The 20,762-nt window shown below is 46.2% G+C and overlaps 1 protein-coding gene across 4 annotated transcripts in view; it reads right to left on the minus strand.

The window, feature by feature from the left end:
- The window catches only part of LOC134227742 (prion-like-(Q/N-rich) domain-bearing protein 25), a 118,618-nt gene that overhangs the window by 11,096 nt on the left and 86,760 nt on the right, over positions 1-20,762 (minus strand). For all 4 annotated transcript variants that reach the window (XM_062709435.1, XM_062709418.1, XM_062709410.1 and 1 more), the window contains exons 2-6: positions 11,046-11,341; positions 10,726-10,843; positions 10,297-10,662; positions 9,995-10,231; positions 9,386-9,934 (exon numbers count right to left, since the gene is read on the minus strand). In XM_062709435.1, coding sequence (XP_062565419.1) covers positions 9,386-9,934; positions 9,995-10,231; positions 10,297-10,662; positions 10,726-10,843; positions 11,046-11,156 — 1,381 coding nt within the window. In that variant the 5' untranslated portion in view covers positions 11,157-11,341. The remainder of the gene's footprint in view (positions 1-9,385; positions 9,935-9,994; positions 10,232-10,296; positions 10,663-10,725; positions 10,844-11,045; positions 11,342-20,762) is intronic.

The following is a 20,762-nucleotide window of genomic DNA, read 5'->3' on the forward strand; positions in this document are numbered from 1 at the left end:
GGACAGATCAATGGTGGGTCTAGTTTTGATTCATACTTTTAACTCTATTTTGTCCAACAAATCTATGTCAGCATTTTTAAATGGATCTAAGTAATGAATGGATGACTAGAGAACCAAAAACTCTATGAAGTCAAAGGCCTTCTTTTGTTATCCGAAGGTGAATATCTGAATGCCGAATAGAGGCAGACACTCAGGAACAGAAGAAAAAAAATGTGGGCAAATACCATGAAGTCCAATACAATCTACATCTAACTCAAATCCAACCAAAATGTAGTCCAACTACAATCCAATCCAAATTCAACCCAAATCCAATCTAAACCCATTCTCAATTCAATCTTAGTCCAATACAAATCCAATCTAAATCCAAGTCCGGTACAAACCCAATCCAAATTCAATTTAAGTCTAATCCAAAACGAATCCAAATCCAATCCAATTCAAATCCTACCCTAAATTCAACTCAAATTTAATCCTAATCCATTCCAAATTCAAACCATATTCAATTTTAGTCTAATCCAAATCCATATGCTATCCAAATCCATTCCAAACCAATCCAAATCAAATCTAATCCCAATCTATTCCAAACCCAGTTCAAATCCAATCCAAGTCCAATCCAATTCCATTCCAAATCCAATCCAAATCTAATTCAAATCTAATTTCAATCCAAACCAAAACCAACCCAAACCCAATTCAAATCTGAATCTAATCCAAATCCAATTCCATCCCAAATTCAATCTAAATCCAATCCAAATCCAATCTAAATCGTGGGCTTCATGGAAGTGCGGTCAGCGACGTCAATCATCTAGTCGCATATGCTATGGAATGTGGGTTCTTTCCCGTCCCGGTTAGAAGAAAACTTTTCATAATACGCAAAACCCTCCACTTGTCCACTGAGTGTTATATGTACTGTCCATTGTCTTATGCTAGGTGTTCAGTCTGTACGGTCGAAAGCGGTGTTTCTGTCTTAATAAAAAAAAACCCAGATTAATCCACCTAGCGGTGATGGCGCCTTTCTCGCGCAAAAAGGTAATAAATGTTGCCTTTACGCTTACACCTCGATGATGTACAAGAAAGGCAAAACAGTTGCACCGTGTAATGTTATGATAGAAAATTTACACTAGTAGACGACAGATGGCGCTGCCAAAAGTTTCTCGAATTTCCTATGTTCGAATTTTGACTTTCGGACAATTTCATAGTACTATGAAACTGAACGAAGAGCATACTTACGCCTAAATGCGTGCAACACGAGCATCTTTATAGTACGATGAAACTCTTAATGGGAAGCCACGGATAAAATATTCATAGATGCAAGGCATTTTTCATAACACATTATTGTTCTATGTGACTATGTCTCATCACTATTTTAATATTATCTATTTTTTGCAATTTGCAATTATTATGAAATTCAATAGTGATCAACAGCGTTTTAGTCTCTGTCGGATGCAACTTGTTGCAAGAAAATCGGTTAAGAGTTTCTATGTGAAAATTTGGCTAATGTTTTTATGGCATTTTGTGCACACACACACGCACACACATACACACACACGCACACACGGACAGACAGACATTTGTTCAGCTCATCGAGCTGAGTCGAATGGTATATAACACTATGGGTCTCCGGGACTTCTATCAAAAGTTCGATTTTGGAGTGAAATGATAGCCTTTCGGTACAACTTAGTTGTACGAGAAAGGCAAAAATCCAGTCTAAATCCAATCCAAACTCAATACAAATCCAATGCATATATTTAGGCTGTGCTCTAAATTTTACATGTTAATAAGTTGTTGTGAGCCCCTAAACATAGACCTTTTTTACACACAACAGCAAAACACACAATATTCTCACCCTATCGATCATGTTTCTAAAGCCGCTCGGACTTGTTCACACCCACGTGTAAATGCTCTCGAGTGTAAATCAATACACTTCTCTTTACTTGTAAAATCTCTACATATTTCAAGATGTGAAATGGCCAAACCTGGTCTCCCCTAGCATTTGACATAGGGTCTTTTAGTATAACGGCCTTTTGGCATAATTGTGAACAGCGCGAAAAGTGAGTGTCAATTGGCATAAAGCAGCGGTTCTCAGCCTTTTTTTTGAGAGGAACCCGTTCGCACTTTTGCATCAATTGGGGTACCCCTGCCAATAAAAATTAGTGTAACTCATAAGATATATGAAAAATGGAACTGAAAATTAACAGGATATAGGATAACTGTTCCGATCTACATCTCACTGAAGATATATTCATCTAATCGCGAATCAAAGAAATACAGGAGCAATTTTGTTGCTTCTTTTTGTCAACATGCGTGCTCACTGCCGAAATAAAAAATACGAAAATAAGAAACAAATCAAATTGTTTTCCATTTCTTTGATTTTGATGGGATGAGTATCCGAGCCATGAGACGAATTCCAGGAGCTGTTCTCTTATGACTCTCCATAAAGTTGGATTGAATTTTCATTATATCGAACTCTTGGAGAGAAACTTTCGAGCCTCTTGGAAAGCGGCTTTCGAGCCACCTAAAACGAGGCTTCTATGCATTTTAAAAGGATGCCTCTGAGCCTCTTAAACGTTGGCTTCCATGCCTCTAGAAAGATGAATTCCGAGCCACTTGAATGGAGGCTTCCAGGGCCTCTTGAAATGAAGCTTCCTGGCCTCTTGAAATGAGGCTTCCGGGCCTCTTGAAAGGAGGCTTCCGGGCCTCTTGAAAGGAGGCTTCCGGGCCTCTTGAAAGGAGGCTTCCGGGCCTCTTAAAAGGAGGCTTCCGGGCCTCTTGAAAGGAGGCTTCCGGGCCTCTTGAAAGGAGGCTTCCGGGCCTCTTGAAAGGAGGCTTCCGGGCCTCTTGAAGGGAGGCTTCCGGGCCTCTTGAAAGGAGACTTCCAGGTCTCTTGAAAGGAGGCTTCCGGGCCTCTTGAAAGGAGGCTTCCGGGCCTCTTGAAAGGAGGCTTCCGGGCCTCTTGAAAGGAGGCTTCCGGGCCTCTTGAAAGGAGGCTTCCGGGCCTCTTGAAAGGAGGCTTCCGGGCCTCTTGAAAGGAGGCTTCCGGGCCTCTTGAAAGGAGGCTTCCGGGCCTCTTGAAAGGAGGCTTCCGGGCCTCTTGAAAGGAGGCTTCCGGGCCTCTTGAAAGGAGGCTTCCGGGCCTCTTGAAAGGAGGCTTCCGGGCCTCTTGAAAGGAGGCTTCCGGGCCTCTTGAAAGGAGGCTTCCGGGCCTCTTGAAAGGAGGCTTCCGGGCCTCTTGAAAGGAGGCTTCCGGGCCTCTTGAAAGGAGGCTTCCGGGCCTCTTGAAAGGAGGCTTCCGGGCCTCTTGACAGGAGGCTTCCGGGCGTCTTGAAAGAAGGTTTCAGGGCACCTTATAGGAGGTTTCTTGGCCTCTTAAAAGGAGGCTTCCGGGCCTCTTGAAAGGAGGCTTCCGGACCTCTTGAAAGGAGGCTTCCGGGCCTCTTGAAAGGAGGCTTCCGGGCCTCTTGAAAGGAGGCTTCCGGGCCTCTTGAAAGGAGGCTTCCTGGCCTCTTGAAAGGAGGCTTCCGGGCCTCTTGAAAGGAGGCTTCCGGGCCTCTTGAAAGGAGGCTTCCGGGCCTCTTGAAAGGAGGCTTCCGGGCCTCTTGAAAGGAGGCTTCCGGGCCTCTTGAAAGGAGGCTTCCGGGCCTCTTGAAAGGAGGCTTCCGGGCCTCTTGAAAGGAGGCTTCCGGGCCTCTTGAAAGGAGGCTTCCGGGCCTCTTGAAAGGAGGCTTCCGGGCCTCTTGAAAGGAGGCTTCCGGGCCTCTTGAAAGGAGGCTTCCGGGCCTCTTGAAAGGAGGCTTCCGGGCCTCTTGAAAAAAAATTAGGTGATTTCCCAGATTGGAGCAATGTTAGACTTGATCCCTCCACTAAAAGTTGTTATTTGCTCGACATCAAGCTACGGGAATAGTGATTCATTTTTGGAACCAGGTGTTTGCAGAGGTCCTCCTTAGCCGTGCGGTAAGATGCGCGACTACAAAGCAAGACCATGCTGAGGGTGGCTGGGTTCGATTTCCAGTGCCGGTCTAGGCAATTTTCGGATTGAAAATTGTCTCGACTTCCCTGGGCATAAAAGTATCATCGTGTTAGCCTCATCATATATGAATGCAAAAATGGTACCTTAGCTTTGAAACCTCGCAGTTAATAACTGTGGAAGTGCTAAATGAACACTGCGTGGCGGCAATGTCCCAGAGGGGGGAGGGAGGTGGTGTAATGCCAATATGGAGAAGAAGAAGAAGGATGTGGTCTCTTCTTTACAAGAAAGCGTTTGCCAAATGTGTAAAAGTAGACACTTGCCCAAAATAAATCAATGGTGGTTTGATCTCTTCTTCAAATATATGCGCTTGCTCGGATTAGGGCAATGGTAGATGTGACCCTTTCACCAAAAGGAGGCGTTTGCCTAGAAGAAGGCATGATAGAGAATGTGAGCAGTTAGTGGAGGAGAAAAATGCAGCATGGGCAGGATTGCTGCAGAACCGCACAAGATGCCCCAAGTAACATTCTGAGTTTTATGATTTACTACAAGAGTATTTATATCCTACAACAATAAAAACCTAGTCAAGGCATTTGCACCTTCATCGCTTACACCAAAACCTCTTGAAGAGTAGTATCTGCCTAGTTGGCCCACTCTTGAAATGGTTTTGAAGGGTAAATGCAAGACGTATTTCAAGACCAAAATGTGACAAAACCTGAATACGAACTCGGCACCAAAAACCTTTTGAAATCCATTTGTTCACTATTATAAAAGAAAGCTGATCTTATTTAAAACCTTTTCTAAGCCACTTGATCTTGATGCCTGCGGAGTTTTCTAGATCTAGCTTTATGCAAACATTCGCATGAAATAATAAATTTCGTCCAGTCTTAACAAAATAAAATAAAGTTTATTGTATCTGAAACCAAAAACTCCATAATCAAATATTGAAATAAAATATTCTAAATTATTGATAAACATAATGAAAGCAGAATTAGTCTATGGTGCATCAATTTCAGCTGCCAAATGAGATTTACTGTGTCATATGGTGCGAAACCCCGATATAACTGATGCGCTCTCAGTAAACCCCGTTCTAACAATTATTTTTCGAAAAACAAATTTATGTTAAATTTGCACATTACTGCATTTTTTTTATTATTTGTTTATTTTATTGTTTGTAGGTGATTCGTTTATAATATATCGTGAAAAATCATAAATATAATGCAGTATTTATAGATATTTTGCTTGAAATTCTCTACCCATGTGTTGTGAAAAAAATATGGCGATGGCATCCGAGTAAATTTTTCGAGATTTATTTGTTCAAATTGGTTTGCCTTAATGAAATCAACCATAAAATCATAATGTTTAGATGTAGCATTTACGAAGCCTCGCCTGGGTGTTACAAATGCTGATTGGTCATTTTTCAACATATATGATGACCAGAACTAGAGTAAATTTGACAGTTCAAGTTTCTAAAAAAAACAAAGTGGCATGGAAGGAAATTATGGATAAAGACTTCGATTTGATCGTTAATTACACGTAAGTAAAGAATAAAGTATGTACTACAACTAAGTTGTGACGGCACTTTATCAGCCGGAAGCAAATATGCGCATTTCCGTGCCACCGTTTACGAAGAAGTGAAACATGAATGGAGCGGGTCTACGCACCGTGTTATTTCCTCTATCTTTGGTTCTTTCAAATTTTTCGCCTCGCGATTTCGAAAAGCAAAATTTCGATGTCAAGGTGATTGTCACAGCTGAAAACTTGTCAGCATGTATATTGAGAGTAAGCAAACAGTTTGGTAATATCTCAAAGCTATTTCTTTTGCAATAATGAATGTTTAGGGTCTTACTACTCGTCGTCACTTTTCCGTTGTTTTTGTTTTTTTTTTCTTTCAGAAATGCGTTTGTATTTTCTAAGACTGTAGCAATCACAAATGCAAATTCGTCTCAAGTATTGCCGAAAGTAACTTTTAAAGTAACAAAACAACTTAAAGAAGTATTTCGTCATGACAAAAAAACAAACATCAAAGAGTTTTAATGTTATTGCCCAAATAAGTTTAATCAAGGCATGGAAAGCCCTAATAAATTCATATTTGAAACTTTATATTTTTTGGAATTTATAACCTGCTTCAAAGGGTTTTGAAAACTACAAGATGATGCGACATAATTTATGCGAGTTAAATACCTTTTTTAGGCCGAATAGCATGCTTATTGTCGCAATAAAACCACAATAAATTACATCGAATGCCAAAGAGCAGTTTGAATGTTACTTGGGATGGAACGAGACACGACATAAACGGGCCTGGAACAGATAAAATTCGATTTTCCGGAAGAAAAAGTACCGACAGGGAGATCGATGTTGCGCGTAACCATTCAGATAACGGCAACGTGCCACAACCACAACATGTGTAAGGACATAAACGGGCGACATTGTACAAACGAGAATGAGGTGATTCAAAGCTGGCGCACGCATACCAGGAATGACAATATTATGAAACTAAGATGAACCTCCGATCTGTTTTCACAGGGTTCTAGTACTAATCATCCCCTTTCAGGAAAGCATGCGATCAAAATATTCTATTGGTGAAAATTTAAGAAAATTAGATTTTAAGATTTTGCAGGGGTTAGATATACCTATAGGTTGAGAGAGGAAAAAAATTGTCGAAATTCAATTTAGCATAATTTTTCGTAAAATAACTCAGTGCTATCCGATTGGCTTGAAAAGGGTGGTATTCATCATTCCCATTATTTCCCTTTGAAAATACGCCATACGTCGGACTATGAGCTTGAAAGTTATGGCCATAATAATAATGTACAGAAAAATCACTCTTCTGTTGTACTCAAAACAAATTGCGTTCGACATGAAATTTTAAAATGGGAATAAACGGATTCAAAAATAAGGACCTATCCATCTATCAGTTATATTTTGGACCTTTCTTGTATGCTTTTTAACTCTCACAAAGGCACGAGAAAGGCATCATCACCGCTAAGTGGAGAATTTTACACGGATCGAGACCATGCAATTATATAATATTAGCTTTCATATTTTGTAAACGATAACTACCAGAAATAGTAACTCAACCATGTTCTACGAATATCAAATGCACACACTCAGTTTTTATTTCTGCAGCTCGGCAAAAATCCGCACAGCCGTGCGCCAGCAAAATAAATAACTGATATTCCGTCGAAAATAGCGTTTGTTAGCTGATTTTCGGCAAATTATTTGCTGATTATCAGCAATTTTGACAGAAATCTCGGCAGAAAACATGTTTGCTGGGGCACGGCAGTGCGATTCTCGGTAACAGTTCAACAATTTGCTGAGATCCCGGTAAAAAAAATTAAGTGTGGCATGTTAATTCAGTTATTATAATACGGATTATGGTACACAATAACAACATTTGTGTCATTGTAACTTATCTATGACGAGTATCATTTAATAAAATCAAGTCATGATATATGTATGTATGTTATTACCTCTTGCTCTGGTTTTGATTAGATTTTCAGGACTGTAAGACTCACTGACTAATATTTATCAGTTGCCAGGTATCATAGAAATGTGAAATCATTAATTGCCAAATCTACTTACCAAATGAAAAAAATATATAAACAACGGTCATAATATTTCTGTTGTGAATGCAACTTGTGTCCAAAAAACATAAAATGGCATTCTTGTCGAATCTGAAAACAACTAATGGATAGTCAGATATAATTATTATCTTGAAAATGTCTAAATAGTCATCGACTCGCATAACTATAAAGTTTGATACCCATATTAACATAATTTCGTTTCCGGAGACGAGCCAGCCTAGGGCTGAAAGTCTCCTTAATAAAAACACAAAGAAAAAATAATTTCGTTCGTTAGTAATTTTGTCATATTCCCTGAATCAATTGTCACATTTCCGGAGCACAGAAAACCTGTTAGAGCAGGGCCGGATTTAGGGAGGAGCGGGGGGGGGGGGGGAGCGTGGCCCCGGGCCCACACAAATCTTATGTACCAAAACCAACCTTTTTTCTACATTTTGGGGCCCCCACATACCGTCGGGCCCCCTTCCGGCTAAATCCGGCCCTGTGTTAGAGAGTGGCTATTGAATCTCACGGTCTAGAAACTCTTTACGTAGTCATCGTCTTAGAGGCAAGCCAAAGTAAATGCGATGCGAAGTGACTCACATGAATGAAGAACAAGCATTACCAATGAGCTGTCTAATTTTACTGTCGCGTCACATCGCTCTTCGCGATGCAAGCCCCTTAAACAAAATCAAAAATACGATACCCAATCCATATTTGCATGGTTTCGATTGATTCCAAAACTAAAAAAATCCCCCCACCATATTCTAAGGAAGTCAGTCCACATTAAGATCCTAAAAATCTCTATAATCATCGTCTTGAACAACGACTTTCCATGATTTCGATTATCAATACGTTCATATTTCCGTATTCAATTCCACGGAAACGATCATATATCTGAGAATTCTTTGCGGATTATCGACATATAGCCCGCATTGGACTATAGGCATAAACAATATTCAAAGCTTACATCTCAAATAATGAAAAGCATCAGTGGAATAAATGCATTTTGCACCAACCTCAGAATTCCGGAATATCTCCGCTATCTACAGACCGATGTGAAATTTAATCTGAGGTAAAACCTAGAACACATTTAGCATTCAATGGTTTCATTTTTATCAAAAGTGAATTATTTTACGAAAAGTGATGCTAATTGGAATTTCGACAAATTTCTGCCTATCGTAAACTTTATGTATAATCCCTGCAAAATCTTCAAACCTAATTTTCTTAAGTTTTCACCGATAGAATATTTACATCGAATGATTTCCGGAAAGGGGATGATTAGTACTAGAACCCTGTGAAAACAGATCGGAGGTTCATCTTAGTTTCATAATATTGTCATTCCTGGTATGCGTGTGGCGACATCACTACGAAGAGCACTTGATGGCGATATGGCAGACAACGATAGCGGTATGGTGACGACACGAATCTGAGAGCACGCACGCAGGGTATACTTTTTTACGGCTCAATATCTCCAGAAAATCCAGGAAGAGATTGGCCGGCTGAAAAACAACAAAGCTCCTGGGGTTGATCAGTTACCAGGAGAACTGCTTAAACACGGTGGTGCGGCACTGGATAGAGCACTGCATTTGGTAATTATTAAAATTTGTGAGGAGAAGGTTTGTCGCAGGAGTTGCTGGAAGGTGTCGTATAGAGTGTTTTCCGACATCTTTTCTCGTCCCGGGATTCGGATTAAAAAATGTCCCATATTCTGGAAAATCCCGGAACTCGGAAGATCCCCGAATAATATTACAATAATTCCAATTGAAATTCATTTAAAAATAATAATTCCCTTAAAGTAAATATAAAAAAATGGGTGCCCGTTTAATTTAAGATAGAAGAGTATGCCTTAATCAATACTCACCAACTTTCGAATGGCACTTTCCACCTTTGTAGTGCGTGTCACTTCCGTCACACTGGCATTTCTCGTCTATACACTTGGCCTGGTCTCCCAACAATGGTTGGCACTGGTCATTTACAGTGCACTCGTCCCCATAGGCTTCTGCTTGCTTTAGGCACGTATTGTCTTGATATGTGTAACCCTTGATGCAGTCGCATGTTTTCGGTTTCTCGTCGTCTTCCTTTTCGCAACTTGCCTCTTCGAATCCACAGTCCTCCACGGTTTCGCACGTTCCCCCTTGAGCCGCCTGGCAAAGCTCGTTCACGTAGAAAAAGTTCGGCCGGCAAACGCACGTGTTCACCTCACTGCAGCGTGTGTTTCTCATCGTACAGCCTTCGTCATCTTCGCAGTATTGCTCGTAACCGATCTTAGCCACGCACATCTGCTGGTTGCTATCGTACTCGGCATACGGAAAACAGCTGCATCGCCTCGGGCTGGTATCAGGGCAGTATGCAGCACCATATGGAGAACACTGGCTATTTGCCGTACAAGAGGTATTAATTCCAAGTACACCTGAGAAATCAATGATTTTTTAATCAATTTTTTTTAATATAGCAACTGAACTGGTCCTACCTTTTAAACATGATCGCATGTGGTAATTGTAAAACCAATGGTTGTCACAAACACATCTACCATTTACGAAATTTCCACCGCCACAGTCTTCTTCTTTATCCACGAATTCACCTAATTCAGCTTTGCATACTTTTCCGACTTCGTAGAAACCATCTCGACAAAGACACTGTCCCATCCGACACACAGAGTAGGGCAGCCCATTGCATTCTTGTTCTTCCACAGTGCAGGTATCACCGTCTGAAATCAATCGAAAACATGTATTTTTGCCCAAATCCTAAACTCCAATATTGACGGCTACATACACTCGTGAGAACTATCATCTTTCAGTGTGTCATCGGCGCTTGTTTGAAGTCTTACTCTCTTAGCTGTCGCTCCGCTGGAGGTACTTTTTGGTTGGTTCTCCGGCACTATCTCCTGCACGTCGTTCGATTCCTCAACACCGGCAGTAGTTCCACAGCTGCTGCTACTGCTCTTAACACTGGTCTGCTGCTGCTGATCGCGGGTCGCCCTCGATTCCACTTGCGCTTTCTTTTCGTCGCAAGTGGGCTTAGCCTGCACTCCGATATCCCTAAAGGTTTTTGTTTGTGCTGCTTTCTCGACACAGACGTCATTATTACACTCGAGATTGTCGCCGACACAGTCCGTGTTTACGAGGCAGTTTTGGCCAACTGTAGAAAAAGTGGAAATCAGTCATGGATATTGGGTAACCTTTCTTTTTCTAAATAACTCACGAGTTACTTCACGCCGGCAGACATTTGTGCTTCGAAGATAAAAACCCGGTGCACATTGGCACTTACCATCGTCGCAAACCACGGCTTCACGATTATAGCTGAAGAAACAGTCAACATCCTGCGAGAAAAGATATTAAATAATATTAACGTTTTGTAATGTTCACCAAATAGAATATTACATTAATACAAATCTTAGTGTGAAGAAGTATGTTTTTGATTTTTCAAATCCATGGTAATCAATAACCCAGATATTGATTCGTAAAGTATTTTTTATTCCTTATAAATCAATCCTATGATTCTAACATCCAATTTTTTCTCACCTCATTGCACGGTTGGTCGAGATTCGCTAGCTGACGGCATCGTCCCCGCACGTAGGTAAACCCGGTATCACAGGTGCATACTTGGTTCTCGCACTTGGCACCGGTAAGCATATGAGAGCACTGGACCGCTTCCTCGCAGCTCACCCCATACAAGCTCTCGGAGAGGCAGCGCCGGACGTCGGTGGAGAAAACATGCCCGGCTGGACACTGGCAGAAACCGTAGATCGAACAGGTCGCGTTCGGGACATCAGCGCAGTCTGCTGTAGTGGTGCATGGCCACACAACGGAGCGAGATTCTACGGAGAAAAAAACGGGAGAAACAACGGGAGAAATGTTTTCGTTAGTGCTACTGGCAACAAACATAACTAACCAGCATGAAAATCATAATCGATCCGCTGCTAGATTGATTCATAACGATACCAACGTAGGCTTTCGTGGGAAGAGAAAAACGGGGATTATAAATCACTGTCTTTCATTTTTCTGGGGTTTAGTCAATTGCTGTTGGTTGATGCTTGAGAAATTTTATGGTCTCTTGACACGACACATTCTGAATGTTAAGAAACTGCTGCAACAATGCAAACTTGCATCGTATTCCACAAGTCTCTGGTGAAAACATTATACTGCAGGCTTCCTGACGGTATTTTTTTGATTTTGAAATCTTTAGCACTTGGTAATCACGTTTTCAAATTATAGAATTTCTGACAAAAATTTAGGCAACTAATGTTTTGAGATAAATAATTTGTTTATTGCTGTTTACTTCATTTATTTTTCATCTGGCTCATATGTGGTCTTAATGAACATATCAAATTTTGACAAGAAATAACAAAGAAAACGTACTACAAAAAAAGAACAAACGTCATCGTCTTGAACAGAGTCGTTGTCTAAAAGCTGGGTCGAACTATTGAAATCAAATAGGTAAAAGACTACATTTAACGTATTGCACATATATCTAATAGGGGCTGCGAAATGGTGAGTTGACATCTGGGAAGGAGCTACCTACACAGCTCTGGTCCTCACAAGTTCCAATCTCACGCTTCCACGGGTCTTCCGATGACAATCGACCGCCAGCAAAGGGTTTTGTACTTAGCTGGTAGTGCAGCCTGTGCACTATTGTCCTTCTGACATCAGCTAGAGTGTGTGGGTGCGACCAAAGGGACCATCGTCCCTAACCCCTAATCCCAAAGCGTTAAGCGACCCGTGCCGAGGTGATGCATGAAATAATAAGCTAGGCCTTTAACGGAGCCTTTGGGGTACCTGGGCACCCTCCACAGTAATTGTCCCTTACCGCGTCATGCTGGGCTCTGGCGTGGTGGACCTCTTTTCCCGAGCAACTCGTGGGACCAAAATGGAAAAACAAGTCAATTCTTCAATTAGTGGTAGTAGCGTAGGCGACAACCTCTTCGCAAGAGGTGGATTGTTCAGGTCTCCGCCTAGGAGGCCAGAAGCAATAGTCGGAAGCTCGGTGCGCAGCGCCAGCGTGGGTCACTTAACCATCTCCCAGGCTACGCCGGTAGAGGTTATAGACGGTCCATGGTTTGTGAAAGCGATGAACCGCAAACGCGATGAACTTTCGGCCTTCGAGGTGGCGACGGAACAGCTGGACGCCATCATCGACTTTGCGTCATCGAAGCATAATATCAGTAAGGACCTCAAGAGGAGCTTGCCGAAACTTCGAAAGTCGATGTTGGACGCCAAGCTGGAGAGGGAGGTCGGGACGGCCATGTGTAAACCCGTGAAATCCGTGGAGTCGAGGTCTACCCAGACTGAGGCCCAAGGATTCGCAAACTCGGGCGTGCCAGCGAAGACGGTGGTGCCAAAGTATACCCAGACTGAGGCTCAAGTATTCGCGGGCACGTCGGGGGTGACTGCTCCAACGGAGCAGACACAAAAACGGGGGAGACAGTCTCCAGGGGATGAGCTCCCTGGGGGCCGCTCCAATACGCGGAGGGTTACTACCCCGAACAAGGGTAGTGGGGCTGGGAAGCTGAACCCCGGCCAGGAACCTCCCAAATCGGGGGAGGAAGGACCTGGAAAGGTCCGTCCACCCAGGAAAGACGGTGGTAAGGGGTTACGGAAGGCTGAAAACTCTCAGCCGCCCCAGACCAGGGAAATAGAGGGGAATGACGCCTCCTAGACCCTCGTCAAGAACAAGAGGAAACCGAAGACGCCAAGGGCCGAAAAGAAGGCCCAGGCGAATGAGGGTAGCAAGAAGTCTAGGGTATGCGCAGCGTTAGACGTACCAAGAACGGTGAAATGATCTAGGTACTGAAGCGTGGCGCGCAATCCAGCGGGGTGGCTTACAAAAAGCTTGCCCAGGAGGTCTTGGGTGACGGCGCTCAGGTCAGGTCGTTGAGTGCGGAAGTGACCCTCCAGTGTAAGCAGCTGGATGAGGTCACGACCGCGGAAGACGTCGTCTCTGCCGTCAAAGAGCAGTGCGGCACAGAGGTTGAGCGGTCCTCTGTACGTCTAAGAGGGGGATTCTTTGGCACGCAGGTAGCCTATCTCAGACTACCGGTGGCTGACGCCAAAAAGGTCATTGAGAAAGGGAAGCTGAAGATCGGCTGGTCAGTATGCCCAGTAAGCGTGCTCCAGCCACCTTCAGTGGACAGGTGCTACCGGTGCCTTGAGTCCGGGCACAAGTCTTATGACTGCAAGGGCCCAGACCGAAGCAAGATGTGTCGTCGCTGCGGCGAGGAGGAACACAAGGCGCAGGAATGCGACAAGGCACCTAGGTGCCTTATCTGCGCCAGTAAGAAGCAGGCCCGGAACCATGCTATGGGCAGGCCTGCGTGTCCCTTCGGAGAAGCCAATCGGAAAAGCCGTGCAAGTAACACAGCTGAATCTGAATCACTGTGCACCTGCCCAGCAACTGCTGTGGCAGGCGGTCTCGGAGTCGAGGATCGATGTCGCCTTCCTGTCCGACCCGTACAACGTCCCTGCCGGCAATGGCACCTGGGTGGCGGACGGGTCTAGGTCGGCGGCAATCTGCACAACGGGAAGGTACTCCGTTCAAGAGGTTGTACACTCCTCCGCGGAGGGTGTCACGATAGCCAAGATCAATGGGGTGTTCTATTGTAGCTGCTACGCCCCACCAAGGTGGCCAATGGAACAGTTCAACCAGATGATCGACAGGCTATCGGCCGACCTAGTAAATCGGAGCCCGTTCGTTATAGCGGGAGACTTTAATGCTTGGGCAGTGGAATGGGGCAGCCGCTGCACCAACCAGAGGGGACAAGCGTTACTCGAGGCACTTGCAAAACTCGACGCAGTGCTTGTCAATGACGGAGCCAGTAGTACATTCCGTAGGAATGGGGCCGAGTCATGGATAGATGTAACGTTTGTCAGCCCCAGTCTGGTCTCGGACCTGGACTGGAGGGTAGACGAGGGCTACACCCATAGTGATCACCTAGCAATTCGCTTCAAGATCAGCGTCCGAGGGCGGGTGATCCCTGTCAGGTCCGTGGGTGGAAGACCAATCACTTCGACAGCGAAGTTTTCACCGCGACCCTGGGACTGGAGGCCAACACCGACAGTCTAAGCGGGGATGCGCTGATAGCTGTCCTATCACGCGCGTGCGACGCTACTATGCCGAGGAAAGCCCTGCCAAGAAATGGCAGACGCCCGGTATACTGGTGGAGTGGCGAAATTGCAGCCCTACGATCAGCCTGCCTCAAGGCTAGACGTAGGACGCAACGAGCCCGCACCGAGGAGGAAAGAGCGGTCCGCCGGGAAGTGTTTCAAGCTGCGAGACTGGCCCTTAACAAGGCCATCAAGAGCAGCAAGAGAGCGTGCTTCGACAACCTGTGCGAGGGTGCCAATGCGAATCCGTGGGGTGACGCCTATAGGATCGTGATGGACAAGACCAAAGGGGGCTCTTCACCCCCCGAACGGTCACCGGACCGGTAGGCGAGGATTATCGAAGTACTCTTCCCATCCCGAGCCACAAGTCCCTGGCCTCCTCCTGCGCTGCAAGGCGCTGGGAGTGTGGCCGAAATGGTGGCTCCGGTGACGAACGAAGAGTTACTCGCAGTGGCTAACACCTTTGCGATGAACAAAGCTCCAGGCCCCGATGGAGCTCCAAACAGTGCACTCAAGGCAGCGATCATAGCGAACCCGAACATGTTCAGGCTAGCTATGCAGAGATGCCTGGATGAGTGTTGTTTCCCTGAGAGATGGAAAAGGCAGAAGTTGGTACTGCTGCCGAAGGCCGGAAGCCTCCGGGTGACCCATCGGCGTACGGTACAGACCAATTTGCCTGATCGACACGACGGGTAAACTGCTCGAGAGGATCATCCTCAACAGGCTCACCCCGTACGCAGAGGGTACGGATGGCCTGTCGAGTAACCAGTTTGATTTTCGGAAGGGTAAGTCCACGGTGGACGCTATCAATTCAGTCCTCAAGACTGCAGAGGTAGCGATCCAACGGAAAAGGCGAGGAATTCGATACTGTGCGTTGGTGATACTGGACGTGAAGAACGCATTCAACAGCGCAAGGTGGGATGCCATCGCGCTCTCGTTACACCGGTGGGACTGTACCGGATCTTGGAAAGCTACTTCCAGAACCGTGTGCTGCTATACGAGACCGATGCCGGTCAGAAAAGTGTTCCTATTACCGCAGGAGTCCCGCAAGGGTCAATCCTGGGCCCGGTACTATGGAACCTGATGTATGACGTGGTTCTGAAGCTAAAGTTCCCTCCTGGTGTGAAGATCGTCGGCTTTGCTGACGATGTAACCCTAGAGGTCTACGGGGAGTCAATCCCCGAAGTAGAGCTAACCGCAGAACACGCGATCAGCACTGTGGCGGACTGGATGAGTGCGAGAGGCCTTGAGCTCGCTCAACATAAGACGGAGGTTGTTATCGTCAGCAACCGTAAGTCGGCACAACATGCAGTTGTACACGTGGGAGACGTCGCGATCACTTCAAAGCGGAGTCTGAAGATTCTTGGGGTCATCATAGACGACAAGCTTACCTTCGGTAGCCAGGTCGAATATGCGTGCAAGAAGGCTTCGACTGCTGTGGCGGCATTATCGGGGATGATGTCCAACAGCTCCAAGGTGTGCGCCAGTAGACGTAGGCTACTGGCAGGCGTTGCCGCATCTATACTTAGGTACGGCGGCCCGTCCTGGGCAAAAGCACTGGGGGTAACCAGTTACCTGCAGAAACTAGAGAGCACCTACCGCTTGATGTGTCTCAGGGTGATATCGGCCTACCGCACGGTATCGCACGACGCATCCTGCGTGATAGCGAGTATGATGCCAGTCGGGCTGGTCATCCGGGAAGACGAGGAGTGTTTTGACCTACGTGGCACCAGGGGAGCCCGCGAGCGTACCAGGGTGACTTCGGTTGCCAGATGGCAGCGCAAGTGGGATAACTCCTCGAAGGGTAGGTGGACCCACCGGCTGATTCCTAACATATCAAGCTGGGTGGGGAGACCCCATGGGGATGTTCACTTCTATCTGACAAAATTCCTGTCAGGCCATGGCTGTTTCCGACAGTACCACCACAGGTTTGGGCACGCGGAGGTCCCCGTCTGCCCTGACTGCCCAGGTGTTGACGAAACTGCAGAGCACATACTGTTCGTATGTCCTCGTTTCGACGTCGAAAGAAGAGCAATGCTAGACGTTTGCGGCCGGGACACAACTCCGGATAATCTTATCCAAAAGATGTGTCAAGCGGTGGAGAAGTGGAACGCAGTCTCGACTGCAACCACTCAAATTGCCTGCAGCTTGCAGAGAATCTGGCGCGCCGAGCAACAATCGACAAGCATGACTAACTTGTGATTGGTTAGTTAGAGCGAAAGTGCCGAACGCGAAGAAGTGTGTGAATGGTCTGCCCATGCAGAGGTAATGGCGCAGCGGGTGGCAACCGAGATCGTCACCTCGAAGCATGGCAGATGGGTGAATGAATATGTGTATGTATGGACTGCACACGCCGCGCTGGGAGTAGCGCAGGAATGTTGGTTCCTACGACTACTGATACCCCGCGGCGTGGCAGAGGAGCGTGGGTGAGCATCCAAGTCAGTCTCACATGGTACGAAAGGAATGAGTTGAGTCGAGTTGAGCTAGTCTCATATGGCATGAATGAGGTGAGTCAGACTCACATGGTATGTCAGAAGTGGGAACCTAAGCGAAACGTCCCACAAGGGATGCCAGAGGGAGTGTTAGGTCGAATGACTCGAGTAGTATGTGTCAGCGCGAACCGAATGAAAGAGGTGAGCAGTCTCACATGGTACGATAAAGGTGGGCATACAAGTTAGTCCCACATGGCATGGGAAGGGTGGGCACAAAAGTTAGACCCGCACGGCATGAGAAGGGTGGGCGCACAAGTCAGACCCATAGGAGCGTTAGCGTGTGTGCAAGCATGGAGTGTATGAGCATGAATCAAGGGTTTGGGTGGGCACACAAGTTAGACCCACATGGCATGAGAAGGGTGGGCACACAAGTTAGACCCGCACGGCATGACAGAGGTGCAACAGAGTATGTAGGGTGTGTTTGAGGGTGCGATAGAGCGAGCACCCAAGTCAGTCTCGCATGGGACGGGTGCCTGTGTGAGCGATAATGAGCGAGTACGTTTAGTACTGCCATCCCCCAGAAGTAGTACTGGGAGTTAGTTCTTGGGGGAAACTATGGTGGAGCCCAAGGGAGTTTAGTCGGTATTACCGGTATGGTCGAGTCCGACACTCCAGTACACTTCCGTGTGGTAGTTTGGCAACTACAATGCACGTGTACTGGGTCAGTGTGTAAATGCATTCTCCCTTGCAAAAAACAAAAGGCGTAATTGCTCCAGGGGCGATGCCCTAGTCATCAAGACGGACGAGGCCAAGTACTCGGACGTCTTGAAGGCGATGAGGAGTGACGTCAAGCTCGGTAAACTCGGCGCCGACGTACGTCGAATAAGACGTACCCGGATGGGCGAGATGATCCTCGAGATAAAGCGGGGCGTCTCGCAAAAGGGCGCTGCCTACAAGAAGTTGGCGGAGGAAATCCTAGGTGAGACGGTCATGGTAGGGGACTCACGACGGAGGTGAATAAAAGAGCTAAAGACCTGGACGAGATCACCGAAGTCGAAGAGCTCGTCACGGCAGTGCGGCGACAGTGTGAAGAGGAGGCGTCCACCGCAGCCGTTCGGCTACGGAAAGGTCCGGCAGAGAAGCAGATAGCATTGGCTCGGCTATCTGCAGCGGACGCCTCTAAGGGAGTTAAGTTAGGGAGCGTCAAGGTGGTATGGTCGGTGTGCCCTGTGAGCATATACGAACAACCCGAAGTTTGCTTCAAGTGCCTGGAACCGGGGAACAAGCAATGGGTCTGCAAAGGCCCTGACAGAAGCAATCTCTGCCGACGCTGCGGTTTGGAGGGACATAAGGCACGATGCTGCACAAACCCTTCCAATTGTTTGATTTGTTCCAGTAAAGCTGTGATTAGCAAGCACCCTATGGGGGGTTCAATGTGCCCGGCGTTTAAGCGTGCTGCAAAATCGTTCGGAGGATGTGTAAAGATGAAGTTGGCTGGAACGCCGTTTTATCGGCTATTGTCCAAATCGTCTCGGAGCTACACAGAAGGTGGCGCGTGGACTCAAGGATGGCTAGTTCAGGCGCAAATAAGAGGTGGTCCAAGGGATCGGAGTCGGCTTCATGGGTCATACCTGTGGTCATGCCCTGTGGTCGAACTCGATCCTTTTATCGAATAAGTGGCCGCGCGAAGAACAACATGGTATAGCTTTCGCGGCGTCGGTCAACCGGGCGGGTTCCGAGCCCGAGGACGGAAAGGGGTCCTCGTCAAGGCTGGGGCACGCGTAGGCACCGCGTCGGCAAGTCCCTCTGTGTGTTGGCGAACAGACCCTATCGCAGAGAAGTCAATTTGGGGTGCACGCGGCATCATCATTCTTGATACCAGTCGTGCAGAGGGAAGCAGGCGCGAAGTCGACCCTTCCCACCTTCCGAGGACATAGGGCGTGGTAAGGCCACCTGGAAAGCCGGCAATGCGCTGGCACGATACCATGGTGTTCTTCTAAAAAAGCGAGTCACGATGTTCGATGCTGCAAGGACACGCAGCTAACATCGAGGGTGCGTCGTGCACTGGCCCCCCTTTGAAGCATTACTTTCTGGTTGTACCGAAGGGACTATGGGCTTGGCGGCAATGGAAACGGTTTAGCGGGTCGGAGATGTAGTCCTGCCTCCCTCGTTTGCTGTTGGAGGTGGTCCCTAACCCCGCACTTCCTGGACAACCCAGGATGTCTGTTGAGCAGATTCCCCCTCCATTGCTTGGGAAGAAAAAAAAATATCTAATAGGATCATGTTGTCCATATTCTACACTTCGTGCTCAGAGATGAAGGAGAGCCCGACATCGTTCTCTCTGGAGCATAGATGTTGATGTCGGCGAGAATAGTCGGGGCATCAATTTCTCCTTTCAGCAATTTTGCAACGAATACAGCTTGCGCGTTTGAACGTCGTCGTTCGAGAGTTTCTAATCCGAGAAGTTGACAGCGTTCCCCGTAAGGTGGCAAATTGGCAGGGTCGTTCCACGGAAGAAAGCGAAGGGCATACCGAACGATTTTTTTCTGTATTGCTTCAAATCTGGTAATACAATTAGCGTGAACAGGACACCAGGATACAACTTTTGACTACAGAATGGATCGCACTAGCGAGCAGTACAGGGATCGCAGGCAGTGTGGATCTCGAAACTCTGCAGATATTTTAAAGATGAACCCAAGTTGCTTATTGGCCTTAGAAATAACATCGCAATAATGAGCTCGGAATGTGAGCCCACTGTCAAGCTTAACGCCCAAATCTTGTACTTGGCTTACCCTTTGTAGGGGCTGTCCTTCGATGGTGTAGTCAAAAACAATCGGTTTTATATTACGTTGAAAAAAAATTATGCTGCATTTTGAGGTGCTGATTGTCAGAAAGTTACGAGTGTATTAAGGCGTACCCCATAGTGACATTCTAGAATGCGCGACATGTTCTGAAGTTCGGCTCGTACTTAAGACCTACATAACAACGGCCTCCAAAATGTTTTAGGCAGCTATCAAAACCTTTCTCAACAGATCGTTGGATACCTGCCAAGAAACGTTGTACCAGTCTTTCTGCATTTCAATACACTGAAGGCCATCCAAAACGTTCTTGAGTTCAGGTTGTCAGATCTACAATCAAGTAGAAGCGCAGCGGTTCTGCGTGCTTCATAATAGCATTCTAGAATGCGCGAAATATTCTTATAGATCTTACGACCTAAGCTCAAGAACGTTTTGAAAGTCCTTCAGAGTATTGAATTTCAGAAAAATCGGTATACCGTTTCTTGGCAGGTATCCAACGATCTGTTGGGAAGGGTTTCGATAGCTGCCGAAATCATTTTGGAGGCCGTTGTTGCGTAGGTCTTACGAGCCGAACTTCAGAACATTTCACGCATTCTAGAATGTCATTATGGGGCAGGCAGAAAATTTTCAAATAAGTCATTTGATTTATTTGAACAGGGCAGGATGACCTGAGCTTGGTTTGATTGTAGATCTGACGACCTGAACTCAAGAACGTTTTAGATGGCCTTCAGTGTATTGAAATGCAGAAAGATCGGTATAACGTTTCTTGGCAGGTATCCGAGGATCTGTTGGGAAGGGTTTTGATAGCTGCCAAAAACATGTTCGAGGCCGTTGTTACGTAGGTCTTACGAGCTGAACTTTAGAACATATCGCGCATTCTAGAAAGTCTTTATGGGGCACGCAGAAAA

This window comes from Armigeres subalbatus, chromosome 1 (genome assembly GCF_024139115.2).
Source record: "Armigeres subalbatus isolate Guangzhou_Male chromosome 1, GZ_Asu_2, whole genome shotgun sequence".
Classification (NCBI taxonomy): domain Eukaryota; kingdom Metazoa; phylum Arthropoda; class Insecta; order Diptera; family Culicidae; genus Armigeres; species Armigeres subalbatus.